This window comes from Ylistrum balloti, unplaced genomic scaffold (genome assembly GCF_031769215.1).
Source record: "Ylistrum balloti isolate Yb309-2 unplaced genomic scaffold, AGI_CSIRO_Ybal_v1 Utg370152, whole genome shotgun sequence".
NCBI lineage: Eukaryota > Metazoa > Mollusca > Bivalvia > Pectinida > Pectinidae > Ylistrum > Ylistrum balloti.
This window is the reverse complement of record NW_026782152.1, coordinates 102,865-124,827: the sequence shown is the minus strand read 5'-3', so window position 1 is coordinate 124,827 and position 21,963 is coordinate 102,865. Positions and strand designations below refer to the sequence as shown.

The window sequence follows — 21,963 nt, the reverse complement described above, 5'->3', positions numbered from 1 at the left end:
TACATTACCGGGTTAATCAGGTTATAAATTATTGTATGCAAAAACAATCAACCACTACTTCACTGATTAATACTGTTATGAAAATAAAACACATAGGAAATGTACGTCTCTAAACATTGTATAACACAGAAACTTATGTCTGTTTATTAAGTAACTTACCATATTGTATTGCTACTGCGGTCTCAAACCCAAAGAACTATCTGTGCATAACATCTTAATGCAATTAATAAGAATTTATCTTGTTCAGAGCTCATCAAACCTGCATTGATGATAAAGATCTATATTCCTTAATAATCTTTGTACATGAGATATCTGACTCAAAATTTTGCACAGTAGAAATTCAGTTGATTGTGTTTCTCCTTAAAAACACCTCTGTGGTTTATTTTCATCTGTCTCATCCTAGAAAAAAAGAAATAAAAACATACAAAGACAGATTATTAACAAAATGTAAATACAAAAATATTCTGATGCAGTAATTAAGGTGAATGCATGATGACTATTTTTGATAAGGCAAAAGTCAAAAAGGAAAATCTCTGTGTTTACCTACCTGTTCCATTTCAAGACTATCCATGTGAATTTTGCTGATCATCTGTTGAACAGCTCGAGTCTGCTCCTGTCGACGTTGTAGTTTAGGAGGAAGCTGGAGATACTTCTTCCCAACCGATATCACTGAAGGATCCTTCATCATATCACGATCTTTGTTCTCCATTTTTGAGACTGGAGTCCTTGGTCTTGTGATTGAATGTTCTACTATTTGAGAATTTCCATGATGTATATCAAATCCATCTCGTCTTGATTCAGCATTTCGTTGTGGAATTGATGGAAGATTGTACTGTTTTACTGATTGAATATTTCCTGGAACAGGTGGGGGATTATATTGATGTGATGGTGTAATGTTTCCTGGGATTGATGGTGGATTGTACTGTTGTACTGATGACATGGTCCCAGAAACTGTTGGTGGATTGTACTGTTGTACTGATGGCATGGTCCCAGGAACTGTTGGTGGATTGTACTGTTGTACTGATGGCATGGTCCCAGAAACTGTTGGTGGATTGTACTGTTGTACTGATGGCATGGTCCCTGGAACTGTTGGTGGATTGTACTGTTGTACTGATGGCATGGTCCCAGGAACTGTTGGTGGATTGTACTGTTGTACTGATGGCATGTTGGTGGATTGTACTGTTGTACTGATGGCATGGTCCCTGGAACTGTTGGTGGATTGTACTGTTGTACTGATGGCATGGTCCCAGAAACTGTTGGTGGATTGTACTGTTGTACTGATGGCATGGTCCCAGAAACTGTTGGTGGATTGTACTGTTGTACTGATGACATGGTCCCAGAAACTGTTGGTGGATTGTACTGTTGTACTGATGGCATGGTCCCAGGAACTGTTGGTGGATTGTACTGTTGTACTGATGGCATGGTCCCAGGAACTGTTGGTGGATTGTACTGTTGTACTGATGGCATGGTCCCAGAAACTGTTGGTGGATTGTACTGTTGTATTGATGGCATGGTCCCAGAAACTGTTGGTGGATTGTACTGTTGTACTGATGGCATGGTCCCAGGAACTGTTGGTGGATTGTACTGTTGTACTGATGGCATGGTCCCAGGAACTGTTGGTGGATTGTACTGTTGTACTGATGGCATGGTCCCAGAAACTGTTGGTGGATTGTACTGTTGTACTGATGGCATGGTCCCAGGAACTGTTGGTGGATTGTACTGTTGTACTGATGGCATGGTCCCAGGAACTGTTGGTGGATTGTACTGTTGTACTGATGGCATGGTCCCAGGAACTGTTGGTGGATTGTACTGTTGTACTGATGGCATGGTCCCTAGAACTGTTGGTGGGTTGTACCGTTCAGTTTTCATTGAATTTTCAGGAACTTGTGACAGGTGGAATTGCTGTATACCATCTCTTTGATAGTTTTCATCCTCTTGAAACAGATCAGTATGTCTCAAATTGTCTTTGCTATCTCCTTCAGCATCACCTTTTGAATTCTGAAATGGTGACTTTTGAAACTGAGACTTCTTCATGTCTTGACCCTGCAACACACTGTCACCTTCTCCAGCAGGTATTTCAATACCTTCAATCTTAATGAGTCTCTGTTTGTATTCCAGATTCTGTAACACTGGATTAACATTGAGGTTATGTGTCTCTGTAGAAGTCTGTGAAGGACTGCTAGTCTTTATGTGTTGTGATTGATGGAGACCTGGCAGGTTTTCATTCATTGCATAAAGCACAGGTGTCTTTCCAAGCTCCCTTTCGACAATTTGACTGCTCTGCTGAAGGTTGTGTGTCTGAAGAAGTTGCTGTTGCTGCTGCATCAACAGTTGCTGGTTCTGTCGGAGTCTCTCCTCCTGTTGTTGAAGTAGTTGAAGTTTTTGTTGCAGTAAGTACTCTGTTTGCATCACCGGATTTGGCAGCCTAAGTATAGGCATCATGGCAGACAAAGGCAGCATACCACCTAATCCTAGACCAGTAGCTACAGGGTAACCAACTAGTGAGGCTTCTGCTTGGGCTACAGCATGTGGAGTTGGCATTGGGATAGTATTGACAGAACCAGATTTCTCTGACGTGGAAGACTGGTTGAGATACTGGAGATAGGCTTGTATGAGGTATGGAGGCAAACCTTCAGGAAGGCCACGAGGTAATGACGACTGGAGTATATGTTGATCAGGCACACCTTGGGGTATTACATTTTTAGGAGAAATAGCAAGATGGTTTTCTGGAGAGACACTTTGACCAAGCTCTATAGAAAGTGAAGCATCTTCCCCTGTACCACGTATAATTTGTTGGCTGTGGATATCAACTTCCAATCTATCTTGTGGGAGAACATGGCAGCTTGGTTCACAGCCAGGAGCTGCAGATTCTCTTTCATTCATCAAAGGATTGTGATCACTTTTGACAATGTTGATGCTTTCATCAACATCTGACTTAGGTTCCCCAGCCGAAGATTTTGGACTAATGGATGATTGTTCATCATGTTCAATTTCTGATAGACTTTTCAGGAACTCTGAGTCAGCTTGCTGACTAAGGAGATCTCGCACTAATTTCTGGCCAGATATTTTCTGTGATTCTGCAGAAGGCAGTTGTTTATTTACTACAGAAGCTACAGAATTAGACATATTGTCAGAACGTTGGTACCGCTTCAGAGAATGCAATGCTTTTGGAAGACGAGGTAGACGAAGAGGAAGGTGTCTGGCCCAATCCTTTTTCTTCTCTAAATTTTCCTGATTGTTTTCTTCTTCATCCAAGACAGGTGCTGCTTGTGAATCTGACATCTCATCTGTACTTTGTTTTGGAGGATTAGCTTCATGTTTTATCAGATTTTTCCATATGGCTGGCACCCTCTGCTTTGTGATAGGTTTGGACACATTGCCACCGATCGGAGTATTAGGAGAACAAGGTTCAGATGACTCGTGAGGATTTTTTGGCATCCTTGGTAGGGTATGCCTAGGTTGCTCTGACAGTCTCTGATGTCGGGATTCATCTGACTCACCAAGCCTGTTACTAAACACCACTTCTGGGACTTCCTGAGGTTTGGAATCACTGTAGTCAAGACACTGTGTTCCCTGAGGCTGAAGGAATGACTGCTCTTTGTCTGTAGCATTCTCTGACGATGCAGACATATTTCTTGTATTAGACTTTGTCCATTCACTTTGGATGGGGGTCTGATGTATTTCTGTCATGTGTGTTTCACAGCTTGTCTGATTTCTGTGACTCTGGAATTTTTCTGAAAGACAGGGTTCATGGCCTGAATCCCTGTTTACAGTGTGTATACTTCCAATCTTGGATGACACTTGCTGGTGAATATGTTGAGCATGGTCTTCACACTTACTAATGGAAGTTTTCTTATTTTTAAGATCACAGGGTCCTGTTGTAGAGGGCCATACTGACACTACATCATCTATATCATCCTCCCAGTCTTCACCAAAGGATTTTTCTTTCTTTTCTTTCTGACACTTCTGAAACCCTGTAGACTCTTTGTTCTCATCTGCTGTTGATTGCACTTTTTGTTCTTCTCTGACAGAGTAAGAGGCAGCTTTCATCCAGGGAGATTTTTTATCTTGTATCTGTCCAGAAAATGAATCACTGCTAGGACTATGGATAGATGTGTCCCTACTGAGAACTGTCTGTGACTGACACACTACCTTATCATTCTTCATGTTGAAATTGTTGCACTGACCAACAGATTTACCAAGTTGTGTCTTTGTTTCTTCCTTCTGTTGTTCCAGCATAGCTTTAGCTATGGGCTGCCATTTCATGTATTGATGAAATGAACTTGGAGAACGCTGAGGAAGATATTGATCCTTCAGATCTTCATCCCAATCATCATGTGGTAACGTCGTTTCCGGGATGCGGAGTTGAACATTAGGGCGCAGGGTACTGAAACCTGTTCTCAATTTTAGATATTTTGATGTATCATCAGTGGTAACGGATGTGATGAATTTTTGTGAATCTGACAAGGTTTCCTGTTTTGTGAGTTTTGCATTGATAAGAGGCTTATTGGCCCATGCACCGACTGGTTTGACTGGTGCAGACTTGACAGGCAATGGAGGATCCTCATTTACATCCCAGATACTTTCAATAGGCCTAGAATTCAATAAAAATGCCACATAATTAAATGCAAGACAATTATAAAAAGATAAAACAATTAATGATTTTCAAAATACTTTTCATCTTTTTTTTTATGTAAGGATGGCAATATCAAATGACAATACAAGATATGTATATGTTACATTTTCATACAGTAATTTCATCCTCACAAATAAGATACAATTAATTGTCACATTAAAATCATCTATTGTATTCTAACAATTGATTCACCTAAAACTATAAAGCCCTGAGTTAAATCATCTCTATAATGGCCTCTTACTTTGGTTTCACGAAAGGCTTCTCTACGGGTTCTTGTAAAACAGTTTTGGCAGCAAGTTCTTTTTCCATTCTGAAAAGATATCCACTTGCAGATATGTATTCTTCACCATTAAATAAATGATTATCACCAACAGGGCTATTTCTCACCTGCCACTCAAACTAAAAACAGTTTAGACTTACACCTATCTGGTGTACATGGTTCAGCAATGTAGAAGGTCAAGAATCAACTTTCTTAACCATATTTGTCTCGCATGACAAAGGTTTAAGCCCAACTTAATCTAATTTGTCCAATGGCAGAATCTGAATGCAGAGATCAAACTAGAGGCACTGTCATTTCTTAATAATCATTCAGAGAGAATTTTGAACTGTTTTTGGTTTCAAATTTGAGCCAAAGATCAATGGACAAATAACCCAATATCATACTATGAAATATTTCCTGTTTAGAAGCAGGCCTAATTCAAAGAACTTACAGTCTTTTCTCCCTGTTACTCTCCGCTAACTGCCTCCTCCTCTCTTCATCCAGCTCTGCTGTTTTCTGACTTTCTTCTAGGACTTTCCTAAGAATTGCTTCCTCATCCATTTCATTTCGTGGTCTCATCATTTCCATGTTCTGAAGCCTCTGCTGTCGTGTTGACCAAACATTTGTCTTCGGAACTGGAGGTTCTAAGGAAAAATAATAAAAGAAACATTCCTTTTAAACCTGTTACTAACTATGTGGTAGTAATAATTGCAGTCTATTTGTCTCTACATTAGGGCAGTTACAGGTACAACACATAACAGGCCTGGCCTCTAAACCCAGAAACATGAGCAACAGTTTAATACTAACTGAACACAAATGGAAAAAGTTATTTATCATAAAGCAAAATGGGTTGTGTAGGTCCATAGGCCCAACATCCCCAGTGAAAATGGTGATGACCGGTAATGTAGTTTTTGAGATAATAAGCAGTATGCAATTGTGGATGGACAGACAGATGGACGGACGGACGCCGTGCGTGATTGCAATACCCCACACCTTTTTGGGCTGTGGGGTAAAAAGGTATTGCAAAGCAATACTTATCCCCCAGATCTATGTTTGGCAATTCACTTATGAAAACATTTATTCAAAATAAAAGAATGATAATAAATTGTTCTAAAAATACATGTTTCTCCTGTTATTTATTGTAAAATTTCACAGGAAGTCGTGGAGGATCAAGCTAAAATAAAGATTAATAACAATGTTTAAACATTTTCTCCATTACCATATATGAAATATTCAATTTTGGACCCAAGTCTTTACACTTTTATACAAATGTAATAGAGAAGTCTAACAGGTATGGACTTACATGCTGTGCTGAAACTACAGAACAGAATGTCGCACATTTTTCATTTATTTTTGTAAAGGACATAATGAGTATCAATAATTAGTGTCATTTATTTTTATAAATGGCATGATCATTAATGAAATGTGATCTTGAAAAGAATCCCAGTGTAGAGGTGAGATTATGTGACCAGTTTTCCATCAATAGATACCATGACCTTGATATTTGAGCTCCTGACCTGAAAAATAATCCCAAGCTAGCACATTCTGCCGTGAAGCAGTGGAATTTGCCACACTGAACTTGATATATTGAGATAATATATATAACTTATCTCAACCTTACATATAATATGTGCTTAGCTCTACTTCACAGACAGTGCCAAGTTGTTATTACTTGCTTGAGCATGATACATATAACATTAGATTAAACTGTAGGTTTCCAATAATAGATAACCTTACTACCCATGAAATATGTGATTTACTCGACAAATTACATATAACTTACTAGGACATTACATTTACCTGTTCTCTCAGTATTTTTTGATGACTTGTCATACCACTTTGGAGGCTCCACCTTCTGCACCCATTTCTGAGTTTGGATTCTAAAAATAGCCATATCAACATATGATGTAATTATTTGACATTTCAGTGAGAGTATAACATTTATGTGTTAATTTATTTCAAATATCGAATGAAAACAAGAAAATCCTGATTGCAAGTGGTAGACACTGCAGGTGGTCTTATCATCCCTATGGTTTGATGTAACCTGCATGGCACATTTCAATTCAGTCAACAAGTGGCATGGCTTAGAATATACACAACGTGCCTGATGTTCTAAAATCATCGGAGATACAACTGCCATGAACTTTCCTAAGCATCAAGGAAAGTTTAATAATTGCATGACACTCTTAATATATTTTTTTTCTAAAAGATGATTTAGTAATTGGAAAAATTATTTTAGGTTTTAAATTCAAGATGTCAAGGACTGGATTACATGAATGATATTCTCTGACTCAACATCACGTGAACATGTATCTAAAGCAGTGTTTAGTGATAAGTAACTAGCAAAAAATTATGAGTACCTACCATCATATCATGAGACAATAGTAATGGTAAAGGATTACACTATATAAAGTGACTTTTCATGTCTGTGCAAATGATAGTATTGTGTACCATAATAGTAAAATCATCCACAGAAAACAGGTTAAAAACAAAATCCCTTTAAAGAATATTTCATATACCAATAGGGCCTAGGTAAGACTTAATCTTCGGAGAAGAAAGTTGTGCAAAACTGTTCAATGCCATCCAGGTTCAGCATATGAAGTGCTTAGAAATACAAACAAATGTGGGATATTTATGATTCTAACTGTCAAAATCCAAGATGGCCACCTGTCCGCCATGTTGTTTTCCAGATAAGTTGTGGAACAATGCACAACTTGGGACCAACAGAATTGTACATATGAAATTTGATAAAGATCCATAGAGTTCTTCTCAGCAAATAGTGAAAACAAGAATGTTTAAGGACAGATGGATGAACCACAGATGCAGAACAATTTTGAATAACCCATCATCTGATGATGGCCATGAATGTAAAGAATTCCTTACAGTCATGAATTTTAAATGATAAAAAGAATTTAAAGATTCAAGATCGTTTTAGTCAATGGCAATCACATACATTTTTTTATTCAGTCTGAACAATTTAAATATGAATTTTCTCTACAACATGGAAATAAAGGCCATTACAAGAATGTTGGAAACCATTAATGAATAAAAAAAATGACAAAACATTTTAGGCATTAATTAATTCACTTCATGCTTATTTATATCATTGAAACTGGTATGGCCGTAATTATCCTCCTATCAACTTTGTGTCATATTTCAATTATTTCTAACGGGGTGTTCATGATGACTTTTCAAAGTAAATGGGTGTATGTATAGTAATGGTCATTTTATAAATTTCGAATGAGAATCATGTCCCATTTTTAATGGGTTTCTGGGTTTCTAATATGTTTTTAATCAAATCTTAATGGTCTTGAGATTTAGTAACGAGATATGGTTAACAATTCAGCTGTGTGAAAATTGAAAATTTCAGCGGTAGATTCTAATAACTGTAACATCAAGTTAAGTATCGACCTCATTTCCTATGTGAACCCTTCTAAATCATTATAGAAATGTGCCATATTCAAGGAAAATGTGTGATTGTACTGATAGTAATGGTAATTTGTTACATAGCGTCGTGTTAATGACTTTATGACTATCATTTGACAATAACTGAAAGAGGATCATACAAGAGAGAATCACTTTTTCTACCAATGAATAAAACCTGCATTTCATGGCCAGGGATTACACAAGATATCTTCTATCATTTATTTCTTAATTTCACAATATGTCTAATTAAGAAAGACATATACACCTTTTATTTTTTAATTCCTTGATTTCCTCCTCATTGCGTTTGTGCTCCAGATCTTGTTGCTTATGAAGGTATTCTTTCCTCATCCTCTCAAATTCCTGGTCTTCCAGTGTGATGAAGCTGGATGTAGTTTTCTTTTCCACTTTGAATTGATACTAGACGATAAACCAAATAATTACATGACTGAAGTTGAATTTTCACAGTCAACATTTGATTTGTTTAACTAGGAAGTACGGAGTACTTTATATCTAGTTTGACACTACCATTAATCTCATAAAAGTATTTCTTAATCATGCTATATAGCAACAACTACACCATTACAAACAGATCACTACATTAAGTTGGTGTTAGTCAGCATAATTATTAATAAAACACAATCATTAACATTTAATAACTATTGATACTTAAGTTTTGGTTTTCCTGTCCTAATGATGAGAAAATATGCAGAAAGCATTACAGTAATTCTAACCAAAGTTAAGCAGTGTTTTTAACAGAAATCAGTTCAACCAGATAACCAGTTAAACTGAACAGCCAGGCAGAAAGTATTGGTTAAGTTTATAGTTGTTTTACATCTTATTAATAGCCAGAATGTGCCAAGCTTAGGTGGCAGAGAAAAGCTGGAGTTTCTGGAAAAAAAAAACCCACTCACCTGCAGCCAGTACTTGGCGACTGTGTAAACAAGGAAATTAACATTACAATTACTTAGAACAACCAAATCACCAATTAACCCTTAATAAACATGCTGTTAAAGACAGCCACAACCACATAAAGTCATATTGTTTTTGAGATATAACATATATTATAAACGATGAACTGCCTTACATTTTCCTTGTGTTTGTCACGCAGTTTCTCAAGTTCTTGATGCTTCTGCTGAAGTTGTATTTCCTTTTGACGTGTTCGCTCCTCCTTAAGTTGTTGTTCTGTATGTCGAACAGGCTGCACCTGCAAAGGAGAGAATTTTACCAAGTTGAAAGTAAAGTTTCCGATGCAATATCGTTTTATGATTCACAACAGTTTTTTCTATGAATTTGTCAAAACTGATGATAAATTCATTTGATCACACAATACACCAATATATTGTTTCATTAACTATAACTTAGATATAATTAGTCATTAAAGCAATGAGTATATTCAAAATAAAGTAGAAACCCATGATCCATGACTGTTCTCCATCTTTTTTCAATTTTTATTTTGAAACAAGAGGCCTTAAGGCCTTAACCATCATCTGATTTAAAAAGACCTAAATATGCAAAAGGCTCAAAACTGCTCAACTACTCTTACAAAGAAGACATTGTTAGTTTATAAGATCACTTTCTTCAAACTTGAAATCATATTCGTAATATGTTCTACTATACAAATGTTATTACTCTGAACCAATTGCAAGTTGGAAAAAAAATTTCAACTCGGTTAACACACGAGATCTTGAATAAACTGACACAAACAAAGAGACAAGGTAGCCTTACACCCAAGCATGTTACAAGCCTAATATCAGCAACCTGGGCCTTTTGGTTATTGAGAATAAGTTGTTTAAAGACTTTAACATATTCACCCCTTTGACCTTGAAAGTGGGTCAAGGTCATTCATTTGAAATAACTTTTAGCTCTTCCTCCCATCATGCTAGAGGCCCTATATCAGCACACTCTGCTTTTTGGTTACTGAGAAGAATTCCTTTAAGGATTTTAGTATCAACAAATACACGAAGAGGCAATATGCTGCTCTGCACACAAAAGAATGACATAATCTACAATGTACAATAAACATGCACACCAAGAGGGCCCACATGTGTAGTCGACATACTTCTCAAATATGTTCCATGAAATAACAAGAAAATGTAAGACTTGGATGGCTCAATGCTTATAACTATCATTGTTTGATGAAATTGCAGATGTCATCACATGTAATTGTTGATCTTTTAAACTTGACAAATGATCACTGTAGTTTGACAAGGTGTGCAATTTCATGTGGTAAATCTGAATACTCTTTATACCCCCTCTCTCTAATGAAATCTCAGATAAAAGATGACCTGACGAAATTCAATAGATATAAGATAGAAATGAAGAGCAACATATAAACCTTCATCAACTCCTTGTACTGTTTTAAGTGGTGGTCCAAGAGACTCGAATTATCTCCCCTTTTCACGCTCTCTGAAGAAGTATTAGTTGTGTTATTGTTGTTGTCTTCATTGAAGAGATATTGTTTCAGGAGTCCAGATTTCATGTCTCTTTCTCTATAGACATCATCTCCTCGCATATTTCCCTGTGACGAAGAAAATTATACATTTTGAGATATAATGCTGGTCTTTATATTTTGTATGCATAAAACATTTGCCATATCTTAGTGATGTCAATCTCCTTCACTTATCTACTAAATATTATATTACAGTTTCATATTAAACCTTTTAATAATATGTATATTCTAATAAGTGTCTCTGGAACCTAAAACTCAGTTTAGTGTATTGATTTACATATTTACCTTCCATTTTATGTCTAAATTGTAGTACTTTTCTGTTATACTATTCTAAATTGTAGCTCTTCTGCTTCCATGCAAATACTTTCATACTAATGAAAATGAAAGGAAACACACTTGTATAGTAATATTCCTTAGAAAGGGAACTTTTTAAAACAAAACAGTGAAATCATTTAACAAAATCAATAATGAAATTTAAACAAGACATTTCCATATAAATATGTGCAAGTTCTGACCATTGGGAAGAGTTCTTGGTTGTCTATCCGCTGGTTATCACTGGCTTTGTTCCCAAACAGACGGTTTTGTTTGTCTATATACTGCTGTACAATGTCAGTTTGGTCTACATCCTCTATCACAGGTTTCAAGTCCTCCTGGTCCTGTAGTTTTTTTCTGGCCTCACTCTGAACTTGCTTTTTCTGAATTTAACCCAGAAAACCTCATTTTATAAAGTGACAGGCTAAACTCTATTATTCTGCTGCTTGTCAAATCAATTCTATTCTACTTTTAAGAAATTCCATTGTATGTTAAATCACCAACATTTTGGTATTGATATATTTTGTATAAAACATATAAAATGGAAAAGAAATTATACTAGTACATTTCAAATTGGAAAATTGTGTATCAAATAGTTGATAATTTTACCAGAAGAATGCTTTACAAATTACAATTGTGAAAGGAGGATAAATTTTTTTTGTTTCACTGAACATCCTATACCAAGACTTCCATCAAAAGAATTATTAGATCTTCAAATAGGTATTGAAAATATTCCACAAAGTTTCTGGTCTTAGGTAGTTAAATAATCAGCTTAGATTGATATACACTAGTTTTACCATTTCCTTCATTTCTTTTTTCTTTTTTCGTTTCTCTTTCAATCTCTCTTGGGCTTCATACTTCTTCTGTTGTTTTTCAATCTCTATTTCTCTTTTCCTACTCTCATCTTGTATCATCTCCATCTCCTTCAGAGCCCTATTCTCCTCCCTATAGTATATAACAGATTTTAAGGAACACAATAAACACAGTCATAAACAATGCATGGCAGACAAAGCTAATATCCTTGCAATTAAAGTGATTAGAAATGCTTTCTTGACAATACGAGAGACATTCATGTTTCTAGATGTTAACAGACAATATTTCAACAAAAAATGTTATTTGTGAACACATATGAAAGTTTCATGACAATGGTGACATTTATGCAGATCTCAATATTCCTTCAATAAATCTATGGTGTTACCTAGGATACAAATTTTGAAAGCACTAAAACTGTTCATTACATAGTCTTTACTTTTTGATAGGTTTATAATTACAGAAGAACCTACTTTAGCATTGTAACTTATTTAACTTAACATCTGATTTGATCATACCTGGGTTTTCAGAAGATGATTTTTGAAATTTTAATAAATTTGACACTTGTTTTAATAAACAAAAATGTAGAGAGTATTTAAGATTTGATGCCTTATATCATAAATTAGTATTACATTGTATATTGTATTACAATTACCACTGATCTCCTCCATGATGAGCCTTCTTAGAATTTTTGCTACCTTGTTGTATTTTGGACTGTATGTTTTCACCAATTTCTTTCATTTCCTGTAAAATAAGAAAAGCAAACATGGCTTAAGTTTTAATGTAAAATATGTCTTTTTGGTACATGTATATGAAGAATGCAATAGACCATCTATGACCACCACTTATTCATATACCTAATCACAAACATAGGAGATCACCAAAAAACATGATGAATTTAGCCGTACTATGAAGAAGCAGCTATTTAAATATTTCTTTTAATTTTTCCATTAGGCCTCCATTGTTTTCTCATACAATGGCGAAATCTTCTTTCTAGAATCTTTCAAACCGATAATCTTTTGTAAGAATTCTAAGAACCTTATTTTTTTAATAACTGCACAGTATGCGTCCAACATATTCCTCATTTGCCTTACTGGGTCTCAACAAGATACAATCATTGGGTATCAGTTTTCCTTGCCCAAGTGTGTCGTAGACAATATCAAGAAAGGGAGACCCAGGATAACCTTAGTGGAATTTCTTGAATGGTCCAACAAGAAGGACTGGGATTTTTAAGTTTTATCTTGTTTTTTTTTTTTTTTAAATAGGAATATCAACACTCATTTTCAATCTAGACTTGTGCTTTTCTTTACCGAGTAGGTGTAACCAATGTCTTTCAGGAATGATTCATATCATATCTCCAGACATTCTTTTCTTTAATATATATATAACATTTTAAATGTATTTGATGTTTTTTTTTCAATGTATTTTGCTGATTTAGTGACAGGGTCAAAATAGATTCTTAACACTATGGGAGTCACCTTTTCTCTTCGGCGCTGTTCAGCTAGCAGCTGCTTCTTTGAGACAGATTTTGGTTTCTCTCCGGGCATTTTACTATTGGCTTTCTTTTTGGCCTTCTGCAATACAAATGTTCTCAGATAAACCAATAGATATCCAAGTTTATTTATCACAAGAAAAGTAAATGACTGAAAAATAGAACTGAATATGGAAACATGCTCTCCCAGTATCCCAGTATCAGTGACAATCCTTTATATGATGTCTTTGTACCAGTGAAAACACAGCAAAACAAAACCAGTTTCAAAAGGAGTGAAAGAGTATACAGTAGTGAAGACTGCTGACTACAATTCTACTCGTCCAAACTGTTTTCAAAATAGAGCAAACAAAATAGGCCATGTGTTCAGTCTATGAACAAATATCTAAAGATCTACATGAAAACAATTTCATTACATTTTGTGTGATGAAATATATAATTGTTTTAGTGAAAACCTCAGTGTTAACAAGTGAAATATTTCCCCTCATTTCTGAAAATCAGATCACAGTATCTGTAGTGAAAATATCAATATCTCCTGGAGTGAAATAGGATAACATAAAGAATGACATGTCTGGTAGAGATTGTGAATACTGTATTACATTGATCCTAGCCAATCTGAGAAGTGATATATGTGTTGTATTTATGTACTTCACTTTGAATTATTTGACGAGCTGTCTTCAATGTGAAACTACTGGATTTTTCACTCGTGCTGCATGCTTGTGAAAAATCTAAGTTCCCACCCACTCAATGAAATATGACTGTTAATCATCAATATTATGTCTTACCCGCATGCGATGATTGTGTCTTTTCTTTGGATCCCTTGACTTGATCCAATCTTCATAAGAGTGAAATTTCTTCAGCTGAAGTTATAAGTACATTTACATATGGAAATAGTAATTTCTAAACTTAAAAAAAAAAAAAAAGAGAAAAAAAAAATCAAAAATTTTTGAGAAAAATCCAATAAAATTTTTGAAAGCTAGAGAGTTTATTAAGAAAGTCCCCATCTCTCCTAAACAGCATCAATGTTGGGTTTTCTTTAAGTGTAAGTGTTAGCAGACATGTGCAAAATGCAAGTGATATACTAAAATATTTAGGTTATTACAAATAATGCTTTTATATACTTTTTATTTATTAAAGTCAGACAACACTTGCATCAAAACATTAACCAAAACCACCTGATGTTGACATGAATACTCATACCAACATAAGCATCCTCCCCAATCTTGGAAGAGGAGACCAAAAAGTCAAATTGTATCATCCATAGAAAATTTCATAAATGTGCTATTATAACATCGGTGTTGATCCTAACTACCTTTCCTAACTCTGTGTGGAGAGTGCAAGCTCACTACATCTTCAAAACATTTTGAGATGAATTTCAAAATATATATTTAATCAATAAATCAATGAAATGTCTGTCAGTGTAAAAATAAACTTACATCATCTTCCCTCAGCTCATAGTCACTGTCATCTGGTGTCCTGTATTTCTATAAAACAGAAAACGCTACGAAGAATTAATGACCTATTAACAGTACATGTCCTAAACTTGTATGTGCAAAGCAGATATTACATTAAAACTTTTCTATACAGGCTCCTTGAATCAAACCATGCTAAGGCACTGTATATTGTCTATTCCAGATAACACCATATCAATCAATTATCTATTTTAACATTTTTAAAGCGGTTTTCCTTTATGGTTTGTTGACTTTAATGATATATTACTGAAACAAGTCAGATTAAAAACATGACATTGTATCTCTGTGAGAACAACAGTAGATTTTGTAATTCTAAGGGTAGAAAGATTGACATCCCCTCCCCTTCCCCCCAGAATATTGTCTAGAGTTGCATTATAAGTGATAAACTAAATTTTCCAGTAAAGATGTCTACCGTACCCTGAAGATAAAATCAAAGAAAATGTCCTCCTCCTGTTCCTCTTCCGTATATCTCTGATTCGGGGGTCTTTTTCTTGTTTGGAATCCTGTAATTGTTTTAAACAGAAAACATATCATAGTATATTCAATGGATCACAAAAGTACACATGTCCGACAATGATTTCTCTATTTAAAATTTCTATGTTCCCTTTAAGAATTTTTCACAATCAGAGTGAAAACTGCATGCACATGAAAAGTATTGGTTATACAGTATATCAAGAAAGCTACTCTCTACATCTGTGATCAAAGGTGAAAATGGTTTTTAACCTCAGTCAAATAGTCATGTTGACCTGGGTTAATGTGTCATACAGTACTTATTATTCATTCTACAATATAAATCAAACAAAGCTTGTTCAAACATGACTTTCTTCTATAACCAATATACTATTTAGTTAACTCATACTTACTTCTTTTAAAAATGAACTCTGAAAATACGTCCATAAATATTCTCCCAAAGTAAAAGACCTGCAAACAAATAATATGCTGTTATTTGTCTTTTTGTGTTTGCATAAATGATTACATCCTGTTAATACTGACATACTGCTGGCTGTATAAAACTTCAGTTTATTGTGAAGAATATGATCAATCATTCAAAGGTTTATCACAAACAATGCTCCATAAAGACAAAGTTTAACAAGGTATTGCTAAACGATACTTTACTCTTTGATGGGTTTATAGTTCAGGGACTGTTTCCTAATTTTTGAAACTAATCAGTCCAGGGAAACCAGAGTTATTGCAAAGCATTTTTTATCATTATTTTTGCAAAATTAATTTTTCACTTCTTGTTCTAAATTGACATTTCAACTTAAAAGGCAAACCAAAAGTAACCAACAATCTCATTCAAGAAAAGCAGTGTGTAAAGTCTTGAGTTCGATTGGTCTAAGGGAACTTAAGTTATTGTCGAGAAATGCTTTTACGGACAGACTGACAGTGGCATTACGATATCCCCCTTTCGATCTCCGATCGGGGGAGGGGATTATAAAACTCCTGTAAGATTTTTAGTCTCTTACATTATCATCCATTTCTTCACTATCACTTTCATAGTACCAATCCTCTTCATCCTCATAATCACCGTCATCATCATCATCATCACTGACCTCAAAATCACATCCACAGCCACACTGGGTACAAATCGCCTCCCCTGATAGAAATGAACACATGAGAAATCTGTACCAATACAAATGAAGGAATTTTCATTTAAAGCTTTTATTCTGATCATGAAATCATTCCATTATTGATTTGATCAGGACATCTAGAGAGTAAGAAAAGATTTACAATAAATGAAGAAGTATTAAGGTACCAAATGACCTAAACTGGCCTAAACCTATACGATGCATTTATTCAGCCTTATCTACTTTATACATTTGGAGACAAAAATCTGATTTTTGTAATCCTTCTATGAAAAACAGTAACTTTGGTCAAACACAAAACATAATTAGTCATTATAGAGTAGATATAACAATAGAATATTTTATTTGACAGATTGGTTAGAGTTATATATTCAATAGCAATTTGGTCAGGCATTGCTTTGTGGTAATTTGTACCAAAAGCATATGAATTTTTGAGTAAAAAATCAGGTATCTGCCAATGGCAGGGTTTCCCATAATTTTGTTAGTAGTAGGCTGTGTAGTGAAAGTAGGAGGCTGGCCTGCCGCGTACGTGTAGTTGTGTATGGAACATCATTACGAAACTGGATTGGTGTAGGTGGCCAAATGATCAAAGTAGCCGGTCAAATTGGCCGGTGACCGGCTCTTATGGAAAACCCAGAATGGTGAATGGCTTCAATGGTTTTAGTTGATATGATTTTGGCCTTAAAAGTTATATATTTGTATAACATCATGAAGAACATGAATGTTAAACAAAGGAATCTTGTTCAATAAGGAACATGGTTCAAACTTTGTAAGGGTAGCCAGAAAATTACCTAAAACAATAGACCAATGGCCACATAGATGGTGGGCTATTGGCAAGCAACAATACCCGCACCTACTAGAGCCTATCAGGTAATTATTGCTTTATACATGGAGAGATATAACATGCAGATATCTGAAATGTTTCTTAATCAACTTTATGGACTTATTTTCATATTTCATTCTTCAGGTAAAGAAATGGATACTTTCTGGCATCTCTTTATTTCTGCTAACTTCTTTAATTTCTGTTCCCTAACAATTTTTTTCTTTTTTTTTGGTTGGCTGTGTTCTAAAATTGCAATCATATGTCAGAGGTAAACATATAGATCACCAAAGGGTCAAGAAATATTTCATTATCACAGTTCTTCCAATTAAACTGACAATACAAAACCATGACTAGTTAATTTCTGGTCTAATAGTTACATGCCAGGTATAGAAAAGTTATAAATCAAGATGAATTTTCCCTTTTGTGGCCCCCTCACAGTAGATTCTGACAGTGAGCCTTATCTAAGCAATTGTTACAAATAGAAATCCCCTTGATATGGCCCCTAACAGCAAATGATCTGTGGACACTATTTTCCAAAATAAATTCAATCAATAAGAGGTCCAATGGGCCTGTATCACTCAAGTAGGATTCAATGAACATGAAAAATAGAATCAGTGTTTATCACACATTCAAAGTGGGCAATCCTATCAATGCTAACCAATTTCAACAACACACTTTAGCTTCCAACACCCAACTCTAAACAGTGACAATTATGACCTGGATTAAATTTTTCAGACTTCATCCAAGAAACCTATATGGCAAATATGCTCTTATGCCTTGTGATTAGTCATAAGAAGTTATTAGAAGGTTTTAACAAATTTTATTTTAACAAACCTTGGATATGGGTCAAGGTCCTTTTTCCGATAATTTCTGTGATGCTTCATCCCCTGAACCAACAAGCCAAATATCGTGTTTCTACATCTATTGGTTAGTCGATAGCAGTTGGTTTAAGGATTTAACAAATTTAACCCTTTGATCTTTATTAAGGCTCAAGGTAATTTCTCTCCACAAATTCTGTTGGACATCATTGTAGGAAGATACCTACCAAACATCATGCTTCTAGGACTTTCAGTTCATGAGAAGAAGTTGTTTAAAGGTTTAAACAAATTTGACTGTGACCTTGAACATTGGTCAAGGTAATTTCTTTTCCCAAACTTTATGGGCTTCCTACCAAACTACAAACAACATACCTCTATGCCCTTTGTTAAATAAGAAGTTGTTTAAATGTTTTAACAAGTCTTTAATCCTGTGACCTTGAATATGGGTCAAAGTCATTTCTTTTCCAACTTTTTGTTGGGCTTTATCCTAGCAACTTATCAGCCAAATATCATGCCACCAGGCCTTTCAGTTAATAAGAGGAAGTCGTTTCAATGTTTTAATAAATTTGACCTCTGCAACCTTGAATTGAGAAGTTGCTCAAAGGAAAATGTTGACGTTGATGACAGCTGGATGACTGGCGCTGTGCCTTGGCATTGACAGAAATAAAACAGTTTATTGCTCAACCCTTAAAAAAATAGGGATCTGTCTTCTCCTCAAGTGACATGTTCTACAGAAGATAGACCTAAACAGATCTCATGTTTTCCAGTTATTACTTCCATCAGGTTTTTCACCTATCATGATAACATATCCTAGTAGTCTTTGCCCGCCCCCACCCCTCACCTGCCCCAGCTAAAAATATCTCTTATTAACTAACTTTTAGAAATATTCATTGAGTTAGTTACACTGACTTAAAGATAACAGCAAACATGTTACAATATAGATACATAAATGTTACACAGAATCTTGTTTAAAAAAAAAAAAAACACAGTTCAAATTCTGTATGGATAACTTGATAGCATAATTATTGTTACTAGAAATTATTATCTAAGTCACACCATGCGACCTACCTATTATGTAAGTCTAACCTCATGGAAAAAAGACAATAAATATGTGTACACATATGCCTGCTATCTGATAACGATAACCAATACAAATAAAGTGAAAAAGTCAAAATATTGTTCATGAGACAGACAGAAAACTTTTCCAACATACATTGTGGCTGGACTTGCATTGGTATTTAATATCTTAACAAATGTATGAAAAAATATCTATCTCAGTCCTATTTAATCTAACAAGAGAGAGACGATACACAACATACTAGATCTTGTTAGTTCTAAATATGCCTTGCTAATGTCTTGAAATTTTTGTGTTGCTTCTGGGTCGTTCAGGTTCTGAAAAAAAAAGGAGTTTATTGTTTAGTCGTGTCCAATAACAAATTCATTGAAAACTGAAATTTATTTGAACATCGCTTCGATGAACATTTATGAGATTCTGTAGTTCTATATTTCAAAGCTCATTCTGTGGTTTAACCTTAAAAAACGCTCCAAGTTTACCTTATCTGGATGGTACTTCAATGCCAACTGTTTGTAGGCCTTCTTGATATCTTCTGAAAAGTTAAAAAACAAAATGAACAAAAACTAAACTTAATGAAATGATTATGATGATGTTCAGGTTTTGACTGGAGTTGAAGACATGGTTCCTTGCTGAAGACAAACTATATACTAAGACCAAAGTACCTATATTAACCAGGGCCCTTTACTCATTTGTAATTTAAAAATGCAAGGTCACAAATTTTATAGAATCTTTCTTTGTCTATTGTTATCCAAGTAATTTGAATATATTTTAGAAAATGTTTATGGCAACCAGTGATTAAAAACTATTCTTTGTGAGCCTTTCCTTTACAAATGCAAATGACCGAGTCTTAATGACAGTTCACTACTTGACGCAATGACAAAGTGTAGAGTCAACTATTTTCCTTTACTGCAGGCAGTCTGAAGAGAGGGTTGATATATCATCTGTTTCATCCCTTATTCCATGTTAACATGTTAGCTGGCATCCTCTTCGTCTCTGTTCGGCAGTTCTCCTTTCTCCCTTTCAGTCTTTTACTGTAGTTGTAAATACTGACATGGTCTGTGATCACTGTGATTAATTGTATTCTGTTTCTGACATCTTCCTGGTATTTTATTTGTTTTTCATTGTGATTATGTGTTTTAGAGATGTTTCACGAGTCTTCATCAAGTTTCACCAATGTGTGACTACAGTTGTTGCATGTAATTAGGTAAATCACGCCTGTTTTGTCTTTGTTTGCCACTTTGTCCTAAAAGTTATTTGATTATGTTGTTTGGCCACATGATGTGAAATTAAAAAAAAAACTCTTGAAACTGCCTCTCTAGCATCATTGTTACATTAAGTTTAGTATGCATGAAATATACAGTAAGTAACTATGATAGACTTTGTTATGGGTCAATATCACTTTGAGTCAGCTTCATCCCTTATTCTAAGCTTCTAACAAGTATATATCATTAAAATTCTATCATCACAGGTAGATTAAAGTTTATCACAGTGACCATTAACTTATGGATGTTGTCGTGTAAATGAAATAAAAAAAGTGCACTCATAAGTTCATATAAAAGAAAATAAAATCATGTCTTGACCTCTTCCTTAGGCCTAGTAAAATTAGGAATGCATGTGTGAATTTGTACAAAGTTCTTTTTTCAATTTAAAGTTATGCAATGTCTAGGTATTTCATTAAAGTAGTTAATGCTACCAAGAGCTAGAGTACAAGTAGGTCAAACTGCTATTTGTATTGTGACATTGAGGGAAAAACACATCCAAGGGAATCCATGGATGGAATTTAACACTCACCATAATAACCTGGTTGTTTTACACTACTATTCTAGTTTTCCTAATCTCTATCAATGCCTCCAAATTAAGTAACCCTGCCCATGAGGTTTTGGGGTTTTTATTTGGTACCAACATCAATTGTGTACTGTGTATAATATAGCATGTAAAACTTGAATGCAGATCGTGTTGTGAATCTGCTAATTGTAAAAAGTCAGGTCAGAAAACTCTAAACATTTATTTGTAACACACTAGAAAATAACATGCAGTTTACTCATGGCGAAGAATATAGCTGAATTTGAGAGGTTTGTAAAGTTAATAAAAAAAAAACAAACAAAGCAAAAATATTTCAAAAATTTTTGATATTCCAGTTGCAGTGCATCATCTCATACCAAAGGTTGTCCCAAATCTATTTTAGCGACTTTCATGTTGTGGGGCTTGTCCGACTTACATAAATTACAAACAAAGTGATATCACAAATCTTTATTATACGTATGTGATGCGTTTTTCCGTCATGCAAATATTGAAATCAATTGCATCTTTAAACGTGTACATCATTTTCCAAAAATGATAAAGTGTGTTTGATTTTAAACTATTACTGTACATGAAGGTCACGTTGCATCCGGCCGAAAGACTAACAGCAGTGATCTCCCCTTTGAGGTATAACCTTTTCCTAGAAAATACTTTCTAAGAAAACATTTATTTGCTTTTAAAAAATCATCAATAAGAATAAAGAGTTCCTTACCAAACGAACTGATTTAAAATAGACCAAGTACATGAGAAAAGCGACGGCTTTGATCAGCCTTTTGGAGCAATTTTGTGACATTTTTTCATGAACTGTAAAACACCATGAACTTCTCGCATCAGTTGTCATTACTCCATGCGAGGGACATTAGAGTTTTGAATTGTAAATTGCCCAGATACATATCATCACAGATAAGTAAACATGTATTAGTATGCTTGATTACCATCAGTTGCATTTGTATCTAATTCGAAAACCTCCAAATATTTCTGTCTTGCAGCCTCTCTTTTTAGCGCCAT

At 34.8% G+C, this 21,963-nt stretch overlaps 1 protein-coding gene across 1 annotated transcript; it reads right to left on the bottom strand.

The window, feature by feature from the left end:
• Positions 1-360: 360 nt before the first annotated feature.
• LOC132550829 (calponin homology domain-containing protein DDB_G0272472-like) lies at positions 361-21,963 on the bottom strand. The gene is given in 21 exon segments (XM_060214922.1): positions 361-399; positions 548-1,147; positions 1,189-4,594; positions 4,878-4,946; positions 5,347-5,539; positions 6,690-6,775; positions 8,587-8,738; positions 9,406-9,525; positions 10,657-10,839; positions 11,286-11,465; positions 11,880-12,027; positions 12,548-12,636; positions 13,371-13,466; positions 14,167-14,241; positions 14,818-14,865; positions 15,271-15,356; positions 15,717-15,774; positions 16,320-16,450; positions 19,400-19,472; positions 19,635-19,687; positions 21,891-21,963. Coding segments are annotated over 21 exon segments (5,958 nt in total).